Genomic DNA, 14,713 nt, shown 5'->3' with positions numbered 1-14,713 from the left:
ACCTCAACATAATAAAGGCCATATATGACAAACCCACAGCAAACATCATTCTCAATGGTGAAAAACTGAAAGCATTTCCTCCAAGATCAGGAAGAAGACAAGGTTGGCCACTCTCATCATTATTATTCAACATAGTTTTGGAAGTCCTAGCCTCAGCAATCAGAGAAGAGAAGGAAATAAGATGAATGCAAATCGGAAAAGAAGAAGTAAAACTGTCACTGTTTGCAGATGACATGATAGTATACATAGAGAATCCTAAAGATGCCACCAGAAAACTACTAGAGCTAATCAATGAATTTGGTAAAGTTGCAAGATACAAAATTAATGCACAGAAATCTCTTGCATTCCTATGCACTAATAATGAAAAATCTGAAAGAGAAATTAAGGAAACACTCCCATTTACCATTGCAACAAAAAGAATAAAATACCTAGGAATAAACCTACCTACGGAGACAAAAGACCTGTATGCAGAAAACTATAAGACACTGATGAAAGAAATTAAAGATGATACAAACAGATGGAGAGATATACCATGTTCTTGGATTGAAAGAATCAATATTGTGAAAATGACTATACTACCCAAAGCAATCTACAGATCAAATGCAATCCCTATCAAATTACCAATGGCATTTTTTACAGAACTAGAACAAGAACTCTTAAAATTTGTATGGAGACACAAAAGACCCCGAGTAGCCAAAGCAGGCTTGAGGAGAAAAAATGGAGCTGGAGGAATCAATCTCCCTGACTTCAGACTATACTACAAAGCTACAGTAATCAAGACAATGTGGTACTGGCACAAAAACAGAAACGTAGATCAGTGGAACAGGATAGAAAGCCCAGAGATAAACCCACACACCTATGGTCAACTAATCTATGACAAAGGAGTCAAGGATATACAATGGAGAAAATACAGTCTCTTCAGTAAGTGGTGCTGGGAAAATGGACAGCTACATGTAAAAGAATGAAATTAGAACACTCCCTAACACCATATACAAAAATAAACTCAAAATCGATTAGAGACCTAATGTAAGATTGGACACTATAAAACTCTTAGAGGAAAACATAGGAAGAACACTCTTTGACATAAATCACAGCAAGATCTCTTTTGATCCACCTACTAGAGTAATGGAAATAAAAACAAAAATAAACAAATGGGACCTAATGAAACTTAAAAGCTTTTGCAAAGCAAAGGAAACTGCAAACAGAGAACCATCAGAATGGGAGAAAATATTTGCAAACGAATCAACGGACAAAGGATTAATCTCTAAAATATATAAACAGCTCATGCAGCTCAATATTAAAAAAACAAAAAACCCAATCCAAAAATGGGCAAAAGACATAAATAGACATTTCTCTAAAGAAGACATACATACACATGGACAAGGAGCACATGAAAAGCTGCTCAACATCACTGATTATTAGAGAAATGCAAGTCTAAATTACAATGAGGTATCATCTCACACCAGTTAGAATGGGCATAATCAGAAAATCTACAAACAACAAATGCTGGACAGGGTGTGGAGAAAATGGAACCCTCTTGCACTGTTGGTGGGAATGTAAATTGATACAGCCCCTGTGGAGAACAGTATGGAGGTTCCTTAAAAAACTAAAAATAGAATTACCATATGACCCAGCAATCCCACTACTGAGCATATACCCACAGAAAACCATAATTCAAAAAGACACATGCACCCCAATGTTCATTGCAGCACTATTTACACTTGCCAGGTCATGGAAGCAACCTAAATGCCCATCAACAGACAAATGGAGAAAGAAGATGTGGTACATATATACAATGGAATATTACTCAGCCATAAAAAGGAATGAAATTGGGTCATTTGTAGAGATGTGGATGGATCTAGACCCAGTCATACAGAGTGAAATAAGTCAGAAAGAGAAAAATAAATATTGTATATTAACACATATATTTGGAATCTAGAAAAATGGTACAGATGAACTGGTTTGCAGGGCAGGAATAGAGACACAGATGTAGAGAACAAACGTATGGACACCAAGGGAGCAAGTGGTGTGGGGTGTGGTGGTGGTGGGATGAACTGGGAGGTTGGGATTGACATGTATACACTAATATGTATAAAATGGATGACTAATAAGAACCTGCTGTAAAAAAAAAAAATTCATCCTCCAGTCAGATTTTAACTGTTATGTGTTTTGCAAGACATATCTGTTTTTCAGATAATTCCTTGATTGTGTAGCTTTTCTTGCATCTTTAATACTTTACATGAAGAGCTTTTTATATTGAGGATTTAATAATATTTTTCAGAAGAGTACTTTTAGTAAATCCTTAGCTCTGATATTGTTAATGAAGAGATGCATATAAATATGAATATAATATATTGGTGTTTCAGGTCTGTTACATTCTATTCTTAAGTTGTGATTAAGTTTCTTTGAAGCAACATAAAGACTTAAGACATTTAAGATTGTTGAATATGCTATATTATGATCATAAATGGTGGTCTGAATTGCTCCCAGATCAATACTTAGGGGGAGGTCAAGATATGCTAATAGGTTTATGTATAGGACTGGGTTTTTCTCTTTATTTATTTATGTTTATTTTAATATTTATTTATTTGGTTGCTTGGGGTCTTAGTTGTGGCTTGTGGGCTCCTTAGTTACCACATGTGGGCTCCTTAGTTGTGGCAGGCAGGCTCCTTAGTTGTTGTGGCATGCGAACTCTTAGTTGTGGCATGAATCTGGGACCTAGTTCCCTGACCAGGGATTGAACCAGGGCCCCTGCATTGGAAGTGCGGAGTCTTATCCACTGCGCTACCAGGGAAGTCCCTCTCTTTATTTAAATGGCTGTCACTAGGATCTTAAATGCTCATCCCGTATTTGCTCACGATTCATATACACATTTTGGAAGAAATTAATATTTATTTGAAATAGGAACAGTGTCATCTTTCCAAGAAGACCAGATTTAAACTGCTCCAACAAAATTTTGGGGTCTCCTATAATTAATTTCAGAGTGACTAGCAAATACTGTGTTGTACTTGGGGCATGTTGCAAAACAATTACATTGTCAGCATCCACCATTCCAGTTGCTATATGATGTAGCACTGTAAGGTTTTCTGAATTTTTCCTGTGAATTAGTATGTTTCCAGGGGTATTTTTATTTTTGAACCTCTAAATGGAATTCTGATGGATAATATCAGTTAATATTGCAGGGAGAATCCCAGGCAAGGAAGTTATCACTATAGGAATCAGAATGGACATTATTATCCACATTGAGAATGGCAAGTGGATAATCAACATAAGCCTAGTAAAAATAGCCAAGTAAAAACAGCATGTGACCTAACTGCCTAAAAGTAAGGCATTGCCATACTGAAACACCACTGAGTGTGACAGACTTCATTTGCAGGCATGCTTGTAATGGGGAAGCTGAAGTATAAAGTGGTCAGTGTAGATACTGTCAGTGCTTTTTACATTTAGTGAACAGAATTTTTTTTTTTTTTTTTGGCTGTGTTGGGTCTTAATTGCTGCACACGGGCTTTCTCTAGTTGTGGCAAGCGAGTGCCACTCTTCGTTGCAGTGTGCGAGCTTCTCTTGTTGCAGAGCACGGGCTCTAGGCGCACAGGCTTCAGTAGTTGCAGCACGCAGGCTCAGTAATTGCAGCACACAGGTTTTAGGGTGCATGGGCTTCAGTAGTTGTGGTGCGTGGGCTCAGTAGTTGTGGCTCGCGGGCTCTAGAGTGCAGGCTCAGTAGTTGTGGCACACGGGCTTAATTGCTCCACGGCATGTGGGATCTTCCCGGGCCAGGGATCAAACCCGTGTCCCCTGCTTTGGCAGGTGGATTCTTAACCACTCCACCACCAGGGAAGGCCCTAGTGAACAGAATTATTACCCATTCTTTTCCTCACAAAGTATTTATTATTCATATTTATGAAATATAGCCAGAATGTAGTCTGATCTTTTTTCAGCTTACTGAAATATAGTTTTTGCTTTTTGTCTCTTTTTCTTATAAGAAAATTCTGAAAATTGATGTTTCAGAAAGGTGCCTAAGAGTTGGGATTATATTAAACATCGACAAGTGTGAAATATTTTATAATTTTTTAATGATAAAAACAATGATCTCATCTTTTCTTACTAGGGTAACCATTATAAGAATGTTTTCGATCTATATGAAAAGGTTGCTTGTCTTGAACCTAGAAGCAGGCCAGCCAACAGTAGACGACAGGAGCATTCTCTTCTTTCACTTAACCTTTTACAATCTGATCACCTCTTCCACCACTGTTTTACCTTAGTTGCCAAGCAGCTCAACACAAAGTGATTAAATATAGCAGTCAAATATCTTGTAATATCTGTAGCTTTCCTGCTTTTAATTAATCCTGATTTTATTTTTAATTGTTCTCCTTATATTTAATCTTGTAAGTGCTCTCAAGTTCTTTTTGACTCCAGGTTATATAGAGAATAGATTGTGTGTATATGTGTGTGTGTGTGTGTGTGTGTGTGTATACACATATATATATGGTAAACAACCGTACCTTTTACATTTGTTTATCGCCTGATAGCATTATTTTTTAATGTTTTGTATCTTGCCTTCCCAACCTGCTTCTAAGCTCTTGAAGGCAGGAAATCATCTCTAACTTTCAAAACTAACCTTAAAGGACTGCTTTGAAAGTTAAATAAATAGACATAGGAAACAGAGTTGTATTTGGCATGAAGGAAGCGCTAATGTTAGCAGCATTATGTTTTATTATGTAGCACAGTAGACTGTTCAATAGAACATGGATTACCTACAGGAGGGGTTAGGTAGGAAAAGATTTTTCTATTCCCTAATACCTAAAAATAATTGAGGTTTGGACATTTCTATTTCAACTCAGAGCCAAAGAAGTTGAAATGTTAACTGCTTTCTAAATATATCTAATGTTTGGGAAAATTCAGATGTGACCTGTTCCATCCAAATATTAGGTAATGCTGGGATATAATTCTGGAGGAGAAAGCAACTTCAAAGAAATCTTTAGGCTAAGTAGCGGATTACTGAATGGAGAAGCTATGAAAAACATTAATTTCTTCCCAAGGAGACTCAAGAGTTAGGTGCCCAGAAAGAGAAACTTTCTAAAAAAAAGAAAGAAAAAAAAAGAAAAAGCAACTTCCTTTTTATATATAACATGTTCCTGAATCTACTGTTTGTCAGTCTTGAAAATCATTTTGTGTCTTTTAACATGTTAGCTGTAGGCTACTAGCCTGTCGTGTAAGAGAAAAATGCCTTCCATTTGTATCTACTTTGACATATATGCACTCACCTTCATGATCATTATCTCATTTAATCCATTTAAATCAACCATCAAGGTAGGGTATTGATAACAATGGTCATTGTTATAAATTCTTAAGCATAGATATGTTGTAATAATTCACTATTTATGCCAGCTTTGATATGCAGCCTCTTTTCCTTGTACTATAGCCTATTTTAATTCAGTGCATAATCTTATTCTTCAAATTCAGAGTTTTTTCTACCATCAAATACACATTTGTTGGCTCCTTATATACCCTATGCTAGAAGTAAAAGAGATAAAAAGGAAAGCCTGCTCAGTGAATGATCCTTGCCCTTGAGGAACCTGAATTCTTTTGATGAGTGCTAAAAGAAATATTCATTAAGTACAGGCCCAAAGTTAATGCATGCTCAAGTGTATGATTGAGATTGTATTATAGATGTCCAGAGAAGGGAGGGATCAGTTTATCCTGATCTACCTAAGGGAAATTTGGTGGAGAATGTGAGATTTCAGTTTATTCTTAAAGGATGAGTAGGATTCAGAAGCATAGGGGAGGAATCTGGTAAGGTATTTCAGGTAGGGAAGAGTCTGAACAAAGATACGGCCTTTGGAGAACAGAGAGAGGAGTGATTTCACATAGAGAAGGTGGTTTGGAGGTGGAAGGAGAGAATAGCGCTGGCTATCTAAGGTGATCTCTGATTGAACTGGGATATTGTGTGAGTTTGTATTTTTTTAGCATAAGGAAAAAAGCTTAAAAATATTTTAAAACTCTCTTAAACTGAGTTACCTTCTAAAGGTATGGCACCTATTTCCCCAAACCATCATTATAATGGAATTTTACTATATATAGATATGTGTTATAATAGACAGTATAAAGCTATACAATAAGGATGAAGATATATTTATAAATAGATAGAGATATTACTGAGTAATGGAGAGAACTATGGGGATTTCTTGTACAGTGTGAGTTGAGTTTTTTTTTCTTTTTTTTTTTCACCACAGAAAATATTTAATAAATCCAAAAAATGGAAAGAAGAATATAATGACAGAAGAGTTTCTGTCTCAGTTCTCTGAAACTGAGTCCCCCATAGGAAACTGGTCCCAAAAGTTCTTGAGGGTTCACTGAAGAAACCAGTTTGCTAATGTTTTTCATCCTTTCAGTGTTCAAAGGTGTAGAACGACTCCTTGCCCTTGTCAGTTTAAACAGTCACATCTCCGTCCCCCAAAGGTTAAGAGTCTGGTGCAGATCCATAAAAACGGGGGAGGGAGGAGCGCTGGGGAAGGCCTGTCACTTCAGGAGGGGCTCCACCTCTCCAACGGCAGGAAGAGAAGGAACCACGCAGGCTCCAGCACCTCGCTCCTGCAAATGCATAATCCGGTCACATGGACAAATTCTTACAGCCCAAATTATCACCCACTTCTCTAATGTATAATACATACCCAATCCAATAAGTTTAGCCTGATTAGGAAGCTTACAAAAAGGACAGGTGTCCATCTTCTAGTTTTTCAAGCCAAGTATTTGTATTAAGCAGACGTCTATTTAGTAATTGAAATAAACTAAATGCCAATCTTAAGTGGATACCTTTTTTTTTTTTTTTTTTTTTTTTTGCGGTACACGGGCCTCTCACTGTTGTGGCCTCTCCCGTTGCGGAGCACAGGCTCCGGACGCGCAGGCTCAGTGGCCATGGCTCACGGGCCCAGCCGCTCCGGAGCATGTGGGATCTTCCCGGACCGGGGCACGAACCCGTGTCCACTGCATCGGTAGGCGGACTCTCAACCACTGCGCCACCAGGGAAGCCCAAGTGGATACCTTTTTAACTTTAAGGGAGAAAACACCAAGAGAATTTAAGAAAAAGGCCGTTTAAGATACAGCTAACTTCTCAGGGAATGAGCAGATTCTCCTTAGAATAACTGATGGTTGTTTTGGGATGAACTAGTATAGTGAATTATGACTGGTAAGATTATATGCAGTATGTATGCCGGATGGTGCTTCACTCTCACCCGCAATAGAATGAGGTTTAATAAACTTATGGGTAAAGATAACTGTTTAACAAATTACTTGGTATTGAAAGTAGTTGCAAATTTAATGGTCTTTTTTTAAAAGGATACATAAAAATGTTCCCACAAAAGAACAGTTCGAATAAAGGTGTTCTTGAATCAAAAACTTTATGGAAGTGATCATCAAAAATGTCATGTACTCTGTCAATATTACATGAACTCTGATGCCTATCTTAGGATTGTAGACCTTGGCTTTCATGTAACAGAGAGCCATTATTGATTTTGGAACATAGAATGTTATGCAAATTCTTTGTAAGTGTGGCACTACCACAGAAGAAGTTGCTGCTGGCATAGCCATAAATGGGTTGCAGCAAATTCAAAATTTTTTTAGAATCTTTATATTTTTACTTCAAAAGTCATGTGAATTTTATTGTTCTTTATAATACATATATGTTTGTTTTTTTGTAAAATTATGTTTTAAGTTATTGAACAAAATTGACTAATCAAAAAGATATGCTGTATTTGTCTTTTTTGTGTGAGTGGGCTTAGGGTATCTGACCTGCTATATTTTAGCAGTACCTTATCTAGCTCAGCTTTTTAAGGACAGCACTTGAATATAGCTGCAAAGTAATTTCACTTGGTTTCCTACCCCAGAGGAATTAAAAAGCATGGGCATCCTTGGTTAGGTTAGCATCTTTGTGAAGATTTCTACCTCTATCTTTATATAAAGCAGGCATTGGTTTTGAATGCAGGAATACTGTTGTATACTATGAGCTCAATATCAGTATTGGAATACATGATTTTTAAAAATTTAATCTCAGTAGTTCAATAAACAAATAATTGAGCTGAATAACTGAAGGTCCTTGTTTATAGATTTGAAATTCAGAAGTGAAATTTCATTACTTTTTGAATGTTGCAAACAAAAAGATTTAATACATTTGTTAGAATCAAATGATTATAATGTGCCCATATTTTTATACTCAGTAGAAGATAAAACAATAAACATTTACTGAATGCATGTTGTGTGGCAGGTACTGTGTTAGATAATGAGAGGGCGGAGGGAGGGGGAGAGAGAGAGAAAGGGAGAACACTTGTTTCCTGTCTTTGGGGGCCTCGTAACCTAAGAGTATAATACATGTGAAATATAACTGCCATATAGCACAGTAAATACTACAGTAGAGATAGCACCTAAGATACATTTGGGTAAATGTGGATTAAGCAACCATTTTAGCTTCAGTGCCATAGAGAAAGCTTCTGAGAGTGGAATATGCTTATGCTGAAACTTAATAAATGGGGAGAGTTCTCAGGGTGGAAATGTGGGAAAAGGGCATTCCAGGCAGAGGAAATAGTGTAAAATCTTCAGGAAATTGCAGAGAGCATGATTTAACCAAAGTGAAGGTGCATGCTAGATAGTGCTGAGAGATGACTCTTGGCCGTAGGCAGCTTCATTTTGTATACAATCCTAAGGAGTTTGAACGTCATTCTGTAATTTTTGGAGGATCATTGAAAAGTATTGAGTATGATCAGAATGATTCTCATTTTAGCAAGATTTTAGCTTTTGAAGTAGTTGAGAGGATAAATCAGGAATCGCAGGTTATGGCCCCAGGCAAGAGAAGCAGTTAGGATGTCATTGCTGTAGTCTAAATGATGAATGTGAGGGCCGTTAAAGTGGCAGAGGGAATGACAAGAAAAGGATAGATTCCAGATAAATTAAAGAAACGGAATCAATAACATTTAATGATTCATTGTGGGTAGTGAGAGAGGAGGAAGATAGAAATTCATGTCTGGTGTGAATAATGGGATTAGATGGGTAAATTTCTCACTAGATTTTTGAGAGAAGTTTTACTTTATGTATGTGAATAGCTTCTACAAAATTGGTAAACATATGAAGGTAACTTCTGAGTAGGTCATTTCTAAGTTTCTCTTTATTTTTATTTATAGATGCCACTTCAAATGAACAACAAGAGCTTTTCTGTCAGAAGCTGCAGCAGTGTTGCATACTGTTTGATTTCATGGACTCTGTTTCAGACTTGAAGAGCAAAGAAGTTAAAAGAGCAACACTGAATGAACTGGTTGAGTATGTTTCAACTAATCGTGGTGTAATTGTTGAATCAGCGTATTCTGATATAGTAAAAATGGTAAGCTTCTAGACTTAAGTTCCTCAGATTTATATAAATTCAAGTAAGATCTGAGGTGTAATTATGATTTAATGAGACTGATTTTTAATAAATATACAATAATTAATGTGCTCAAAAGAATGTTTTTTTAAAATAGTCCATTTGAAAGATTATCCATCCGTTTCAATGATGGTGTCATTGCTTTATAATAGTTTGGGGATTCAGTAGCCACAATGGCTGGTGGCTACCACATTGGATAGTGCAGATCTAGAGCTTAGGAGAAAGATATAAGCTCAAGATCATACAGATTGATAGATAATTAATGTGCAGCTGAATAGTTGCGGAGAAAGAACATCTAAAGGGGGAAGAAAAGACCAATGAAAGACTATGGGGCTCTCAGCATCTCAGCAGGGGATAAGAGAGTCAGGTCTAAAATAAATCTTATTTAGGACATTTTGATATCATATATGTAGATTCTATAACACTGAATTTTAATCAAAACCTGGGACCTTAAAGAAGTTAAATGATGTAAACAAAAGTTTGAAATATCTGATGTGAAAAATATTGAAGTAAGGTTGTTTAGGATACTGTTTATTAATTATTTAACCATATTCTCCATCAAACTGTAGAAATTTGTTTCGGACTTGTGGTTTTTGTATTTTGGTGCATAACAAAATACAAAAAATTCATTTGGAATAATTAGAGTCACTGAGTACACAATTTAAGCTTAAATGTTGCTTATAGAAGGTTATAGCAAGTGTAATCTAAGCTATAAACTATACAAGTTAGTTGCCTTAATTTCTTTCCCTGTGCCTCATATATGTTCTGGGGGAAGTGCAAAATGTGTAAGAAAGTTAAATTTGACCCTAATATACTAGTTGAGTTTTCTTTCATCATATTGTACTAGAAGACCAATTAAAAGGACTTAGGACATTTTGGTTAGTTTTTTTCTTTTTAAAAAAGAAAATAAAAGCCTTAGGATTTTTTTTAAAGATTATGTCTAGAGAGAACATTAATCAAAATGAAATTAGCTTCCTCAATTCCACAGATAATTAAAAGAGACAGTTTGAGAATATAAGTATTGATTATTGATAGACTTTGTATTTTGTTCTTTGTTTTGTGTTTGTCATTAAAAAATGTTCAGGGACAAAATGCAGTATTTCCACTTTATTGATTTCAAATGGTTTGTATTCAGGAATTTTGAAAATCCTAGGGAAGATATTTTTATCTCTCTAAAGTTGTTGCCTCAGATATTGAAAGTACTCAAATATTTGAGTCAAGTTATTTTGTAATTTTCTATTTACTAATAAATTCTGAGATTTAATTTCTTTTCCCAAGTAAAAAGATGTGTGTGTTTTGTCCTTTTTTTTTTTTTTTTAACTTCTAGGTACTTAATTTCTAGATAAGAAGCCAACTCACCCACTTAGTTCTTTAAAGCTCTTCTGTGTATTTGCTGTATACAGTTAATTTTATTGGTGGCTACAAGGTTTAACTTTTTCTTTTACTACCAACAATAATAAGTATGATTTCAAAGGCAAATTATGCCCTCCTATGGGATATATTGTTCTCTCTATGACTTTCTGCCACTCTGTGAAATTGATACTTATCAAACTATTTATTGGCTCTGCCTTCATATACTGGCTTTGAGTTCTAGCAAATCAAATTCTGGATTATAACTTTCTAAGTCTTATGGTTATAGTAATTGACTGTTAGCAGTTATTTGGATTACCATAGATGCTACTTCATAAGAATGGTTGGGAATTTGCTTGCACCACCAAACAACGCTTGTCTCATCCTCTGTTCCCCAAATAATTTATCTTAAATGTCCAACCCCTCAAAATTAGGGCCTTACATATTTACTAAACCATTTGGTCTGTCAGTCTGTTCATCATTCTTCAGCGAATTTTGAGTTGGGCTCACAATCCATCCTTTGCTAGAGAAAAAGGTTATGTAGTTTACTTTGGTACTAAGACAGACAATGTGAAAGATGAAGTTATAACCTAAAATGAAGACTCTGAAATGAAGAGTCTCAAAGCATACCCTTATTCCAGAGAGATTAATATTTTTTTAAAAAAATGCTCAGAGTTAATGAAATACAGTAAATTAAGTCATCATGGGGTATTATAACTATGTCTGTAATGGCAGTGAATAACTATGTCTGTAATGACAGTGAAAGTATTCTACCCCCATCCTCCTCTTCTTTAGCGTGGTGTGTATGTGTAAGAGATATTTTACCAAACTCTTGGGTTATAAGGTAAGTAAATGGCTGGGTTAGAATATGGGGGGAGTTGTGGAAAGATAAAAAGAATCAAGTTAGGGATAGGGAGAGTTAGGAACTTTATGCTCCGCCCCCCCACCCAGTTCCCTCACATCCTCTTTTTTTTTTTTTAAAGCAAAACTTGGAAAGAAAAACTTGTGATTTAAGGAAGAGGAGTCTAGAGGTAATCTGTACAAAGTTTGATGTCTATAGAAGTCAGAATTATGGGACAGAGAAAAGAGAGAAACAAATGGCTGCCTTCATATCTTGAAGAGATTTATAGGTTTTGAACTAAGCTTACAGCCACAACTTAACCTTTTTCTTAAATAAAGTTATCTTAAAAATATTTCATTTTGCATTTTTAAATTCAATTAAGCAACAAAAACATATGTTTATGTTTATTTAGAACATGATTCTAAATTTATTTTTCTTTACAGATCAGTGCTAACATCTTCCGAACTCTTCCTCCAAGTGATAATCCAGATTTTGATCCAGAAGAGGATGAGCCCACACTTGAGGCCTCTTGGCCTCACATACAAGTATGGAACATAACTTTGTATTGACAATTTTTACATTTATTATATTCTGCTGAAATCACAGAACTCTGTTTTAGACCTGAGTGTCTATTTAAAGTACTGGACTTTTAATATGTTTTCTTAACATTTTCTTTTCTTAAAATATTGCTTTTCACTTTTTTTATTGTGGTAAAACACACTTAACATTTACCATTTAAACCATTTTAAAGTGTATTCCATAGCATTAAGTGCATTTTTAATGCTATGCAACCATCACTACTATCTAGTTCCATAACCTTTTCATCACCCCAAATGGAAAACCCCTTTGTCATTAACAGTCACTTCCCATTCTCCCACCCCCACAGCCCCTGGCAGCTTTTCATCCACATTCTGTTGGATTTGCTTGTCCTGGATATTTAATATAAATGGAGTCATATAATATGTGGCCTTTTGTGTTTGGGTTCTTTCACTTACCATAATATTTTCAGGGTTTATCAGTATTGTAATGTATCAATATGTCATTCCTTTTAATGGCTGAATAATATTCCATTGTATGGACATAGCACATTTTGTTTATCCATTAATCAGTAGATGGACATTTGGATGGTTTCTACCTTTTGGGCGTTGTGATTAGAGCTGTTAAGAAAGTTACACATTCATGTACAAGTTTTTGTTTAACCTCTGTTTCCTATAGGTTTTGATATGTTGTGTTTTTGTTTTCATTCATTTCAAAATATTTTTTGATTTCCTCTGTGATTTATTTGGCCCATTAGTTATTTAGGAATGTGTTTAATTTCTACATATTTGTGACTCCCAGATTTCTTTCTGTTATTGATTTATAATTTTATTCCATTGTGGTTGTAGAATATACTTTGAAGTTTTCAATCCTTTTAAATTTATTGAGGCTTCTTTTTATGGTCTAGCATATGGTTTATCATGGAGAATGTTTCATGTGTACTTGAGAAGACCACGTATACTGTTGTTGTTGGGTGGAGTGTTGTGTTGAAATCTCTTAGATATAGTTGGTTGTTTAAGTCTTCTGTTTCTTTGTTGATGTTCTGTCTAGTTCTGTCCATTATTGAAAGTGAGATATTGAAGTCTCCAACTATTGTTGTTGAATTGTCTGTTTCTCTCTTCAGTTCTGTCAGTTTTTGCCTCAGGAATTTTGGGGGCCCTATTGTTAGCTGCATATGTTTATAATTGTTTTATCTTCCTCTTGGATATGTCCCTTATCATTATAACTTTAATAACAGTTTTTGTGTTAAAGTTCATTTTTTCTGATATTTACTGTCTAACTGCCACTGTCTCACTCTCTTTTGGTTACTGTTTGCATGATATGTCTTTTCCATACATTTACTTCTTATCTGTTTGTTTCTTTGAATCTAAATTGTGTTTCTTGGGAATTCCCTTGTGGTCCAGTGGTTAGGACTCTCCACTTTCACTGCTGAGGGCCAGGGTTCAGTCCCTGGTCAGGGAACTAAGATCCTGCAAGCTGCACAGTGTGGCAAATAAATAAATAGTGTTTCTTGTAAGCACCATGTAGTTGGAACCCTTTTTTTTTAAATCAATTTTGACAATCTCTGCCTTTTGAGCAGTGTTTAATTCATTTACATTTAATGTAATTACTGATAAGGTAGGATTTATGTCTTCCATTTTGCTGTTTTATGTCTTATATCTTTTTTGTTCCTCTATTCCTCCATTATTACCTTTTGTATTAAATAGGTATTTTCTGTTGTACCATTTTAATTCCCTTGTTTCTTTAACTATATTTTTTTGAGTTACTTTCTTAGTAGTTACCCTAGGGATTACAATTAGCATCTTAAAATGATCTAGTTTGGTTGAATACTAACTTAATTTTAATAGTATAAAAAATTTTGGTCCAGTATACCTCCATTCCCTCCTTCTTCCTTTGTGGTATTACTGTCATACAAATTAGATCTTTATGCAGACATAAAATAGCATCTTACTGCACTTCACTTTATTGCACTTTGCAGATATTGCATTTTTTACAAATTGAAGGTTTGTGGCAATCTTGTGTTGAACAAGTCTATCAGAACCATTTTGCAACAGCATTTGCTTACTTCATGTCTCAGTGTCACATTTTGATAATTCTTAGAATACTTCAGACTTTTACATTGTTATATTTTTTTATGGTGATCAGTGATCTTTGATGTTATTATTACAAAAAGATTACAACTTCCTGAAGACTCAGATGATGGTTAGCATTTTTTAGCAATAAAGTATTTTTTAATTAAGGTATGTACACTTTTTTTAAACATAATGCTATTGCATACTTAAGAGACTGTAGTGTACACATAACTTTTATATGCATTGGGAAACCAAAAAAAATCATGTGACTTGCTTTAGTGCAATATTCGCTTTATTATGGTGGTCTGGAACCAAACCTGCAATATCTCCAAGGTATGCTAATACCTTGTACACTCATTAACACAGTTTTGTAATTATTGCTTTATGTGGTTGTCTTGTAAAGCAGGAGAACAAAAGAGTTATAAATAAAAGTACATTTATACTGTGTTTTATATTTACCTATGTAGTTACCTTTACCTCTTTATTTCTTTCTGTGGATTCAAGATATAT

General features: G+C 35.1%; 1 protein-coding gene across 1 annotated transcript in view; it reads left to right on the top strand.

Annotated features, from left to right (window-relative positions):
* PPP2R5A (protein phosphatase 2 regulatory subunit B'alpha) overlaps positions 1–14,713 on the top strand; it is a gene marked incomplete at its 5' end in the record, with an annotated part of 92,510 nt that overhangs the window by 37,547 nt on the left and 40,250 nt on the right. Inside the window, 2 exons of the mRNA XM_079698673.1 lie at positions 9,168–9,364; positions 12,038–12,139. Of these exons, the coding sequence (XP_079554799.1) occupies positions 9,168–9,364; positions 12,038–12,139 (299 nt within the window). The remainder of the gene's footprint in view (positions 1–9,167; positions 9,365–12,037; positions 12,140–14,713) is intronic.

This window comes from Hyperoodon ampullatus (assembly GCF_949752795.1).
Source record: "Hyperoodon ampullatus genome assembly, chromosome: 2".
Lineage (NCBI taxonomy): Eukaryota > Metazoa > Chordata > Mammalia > Artiodactyla > Ziphiidae > Hyperoodon > Hyperoodon ampullatus.
This window is presented reverse-complemented; position numbering and strand designations above follow the sequence as displayed.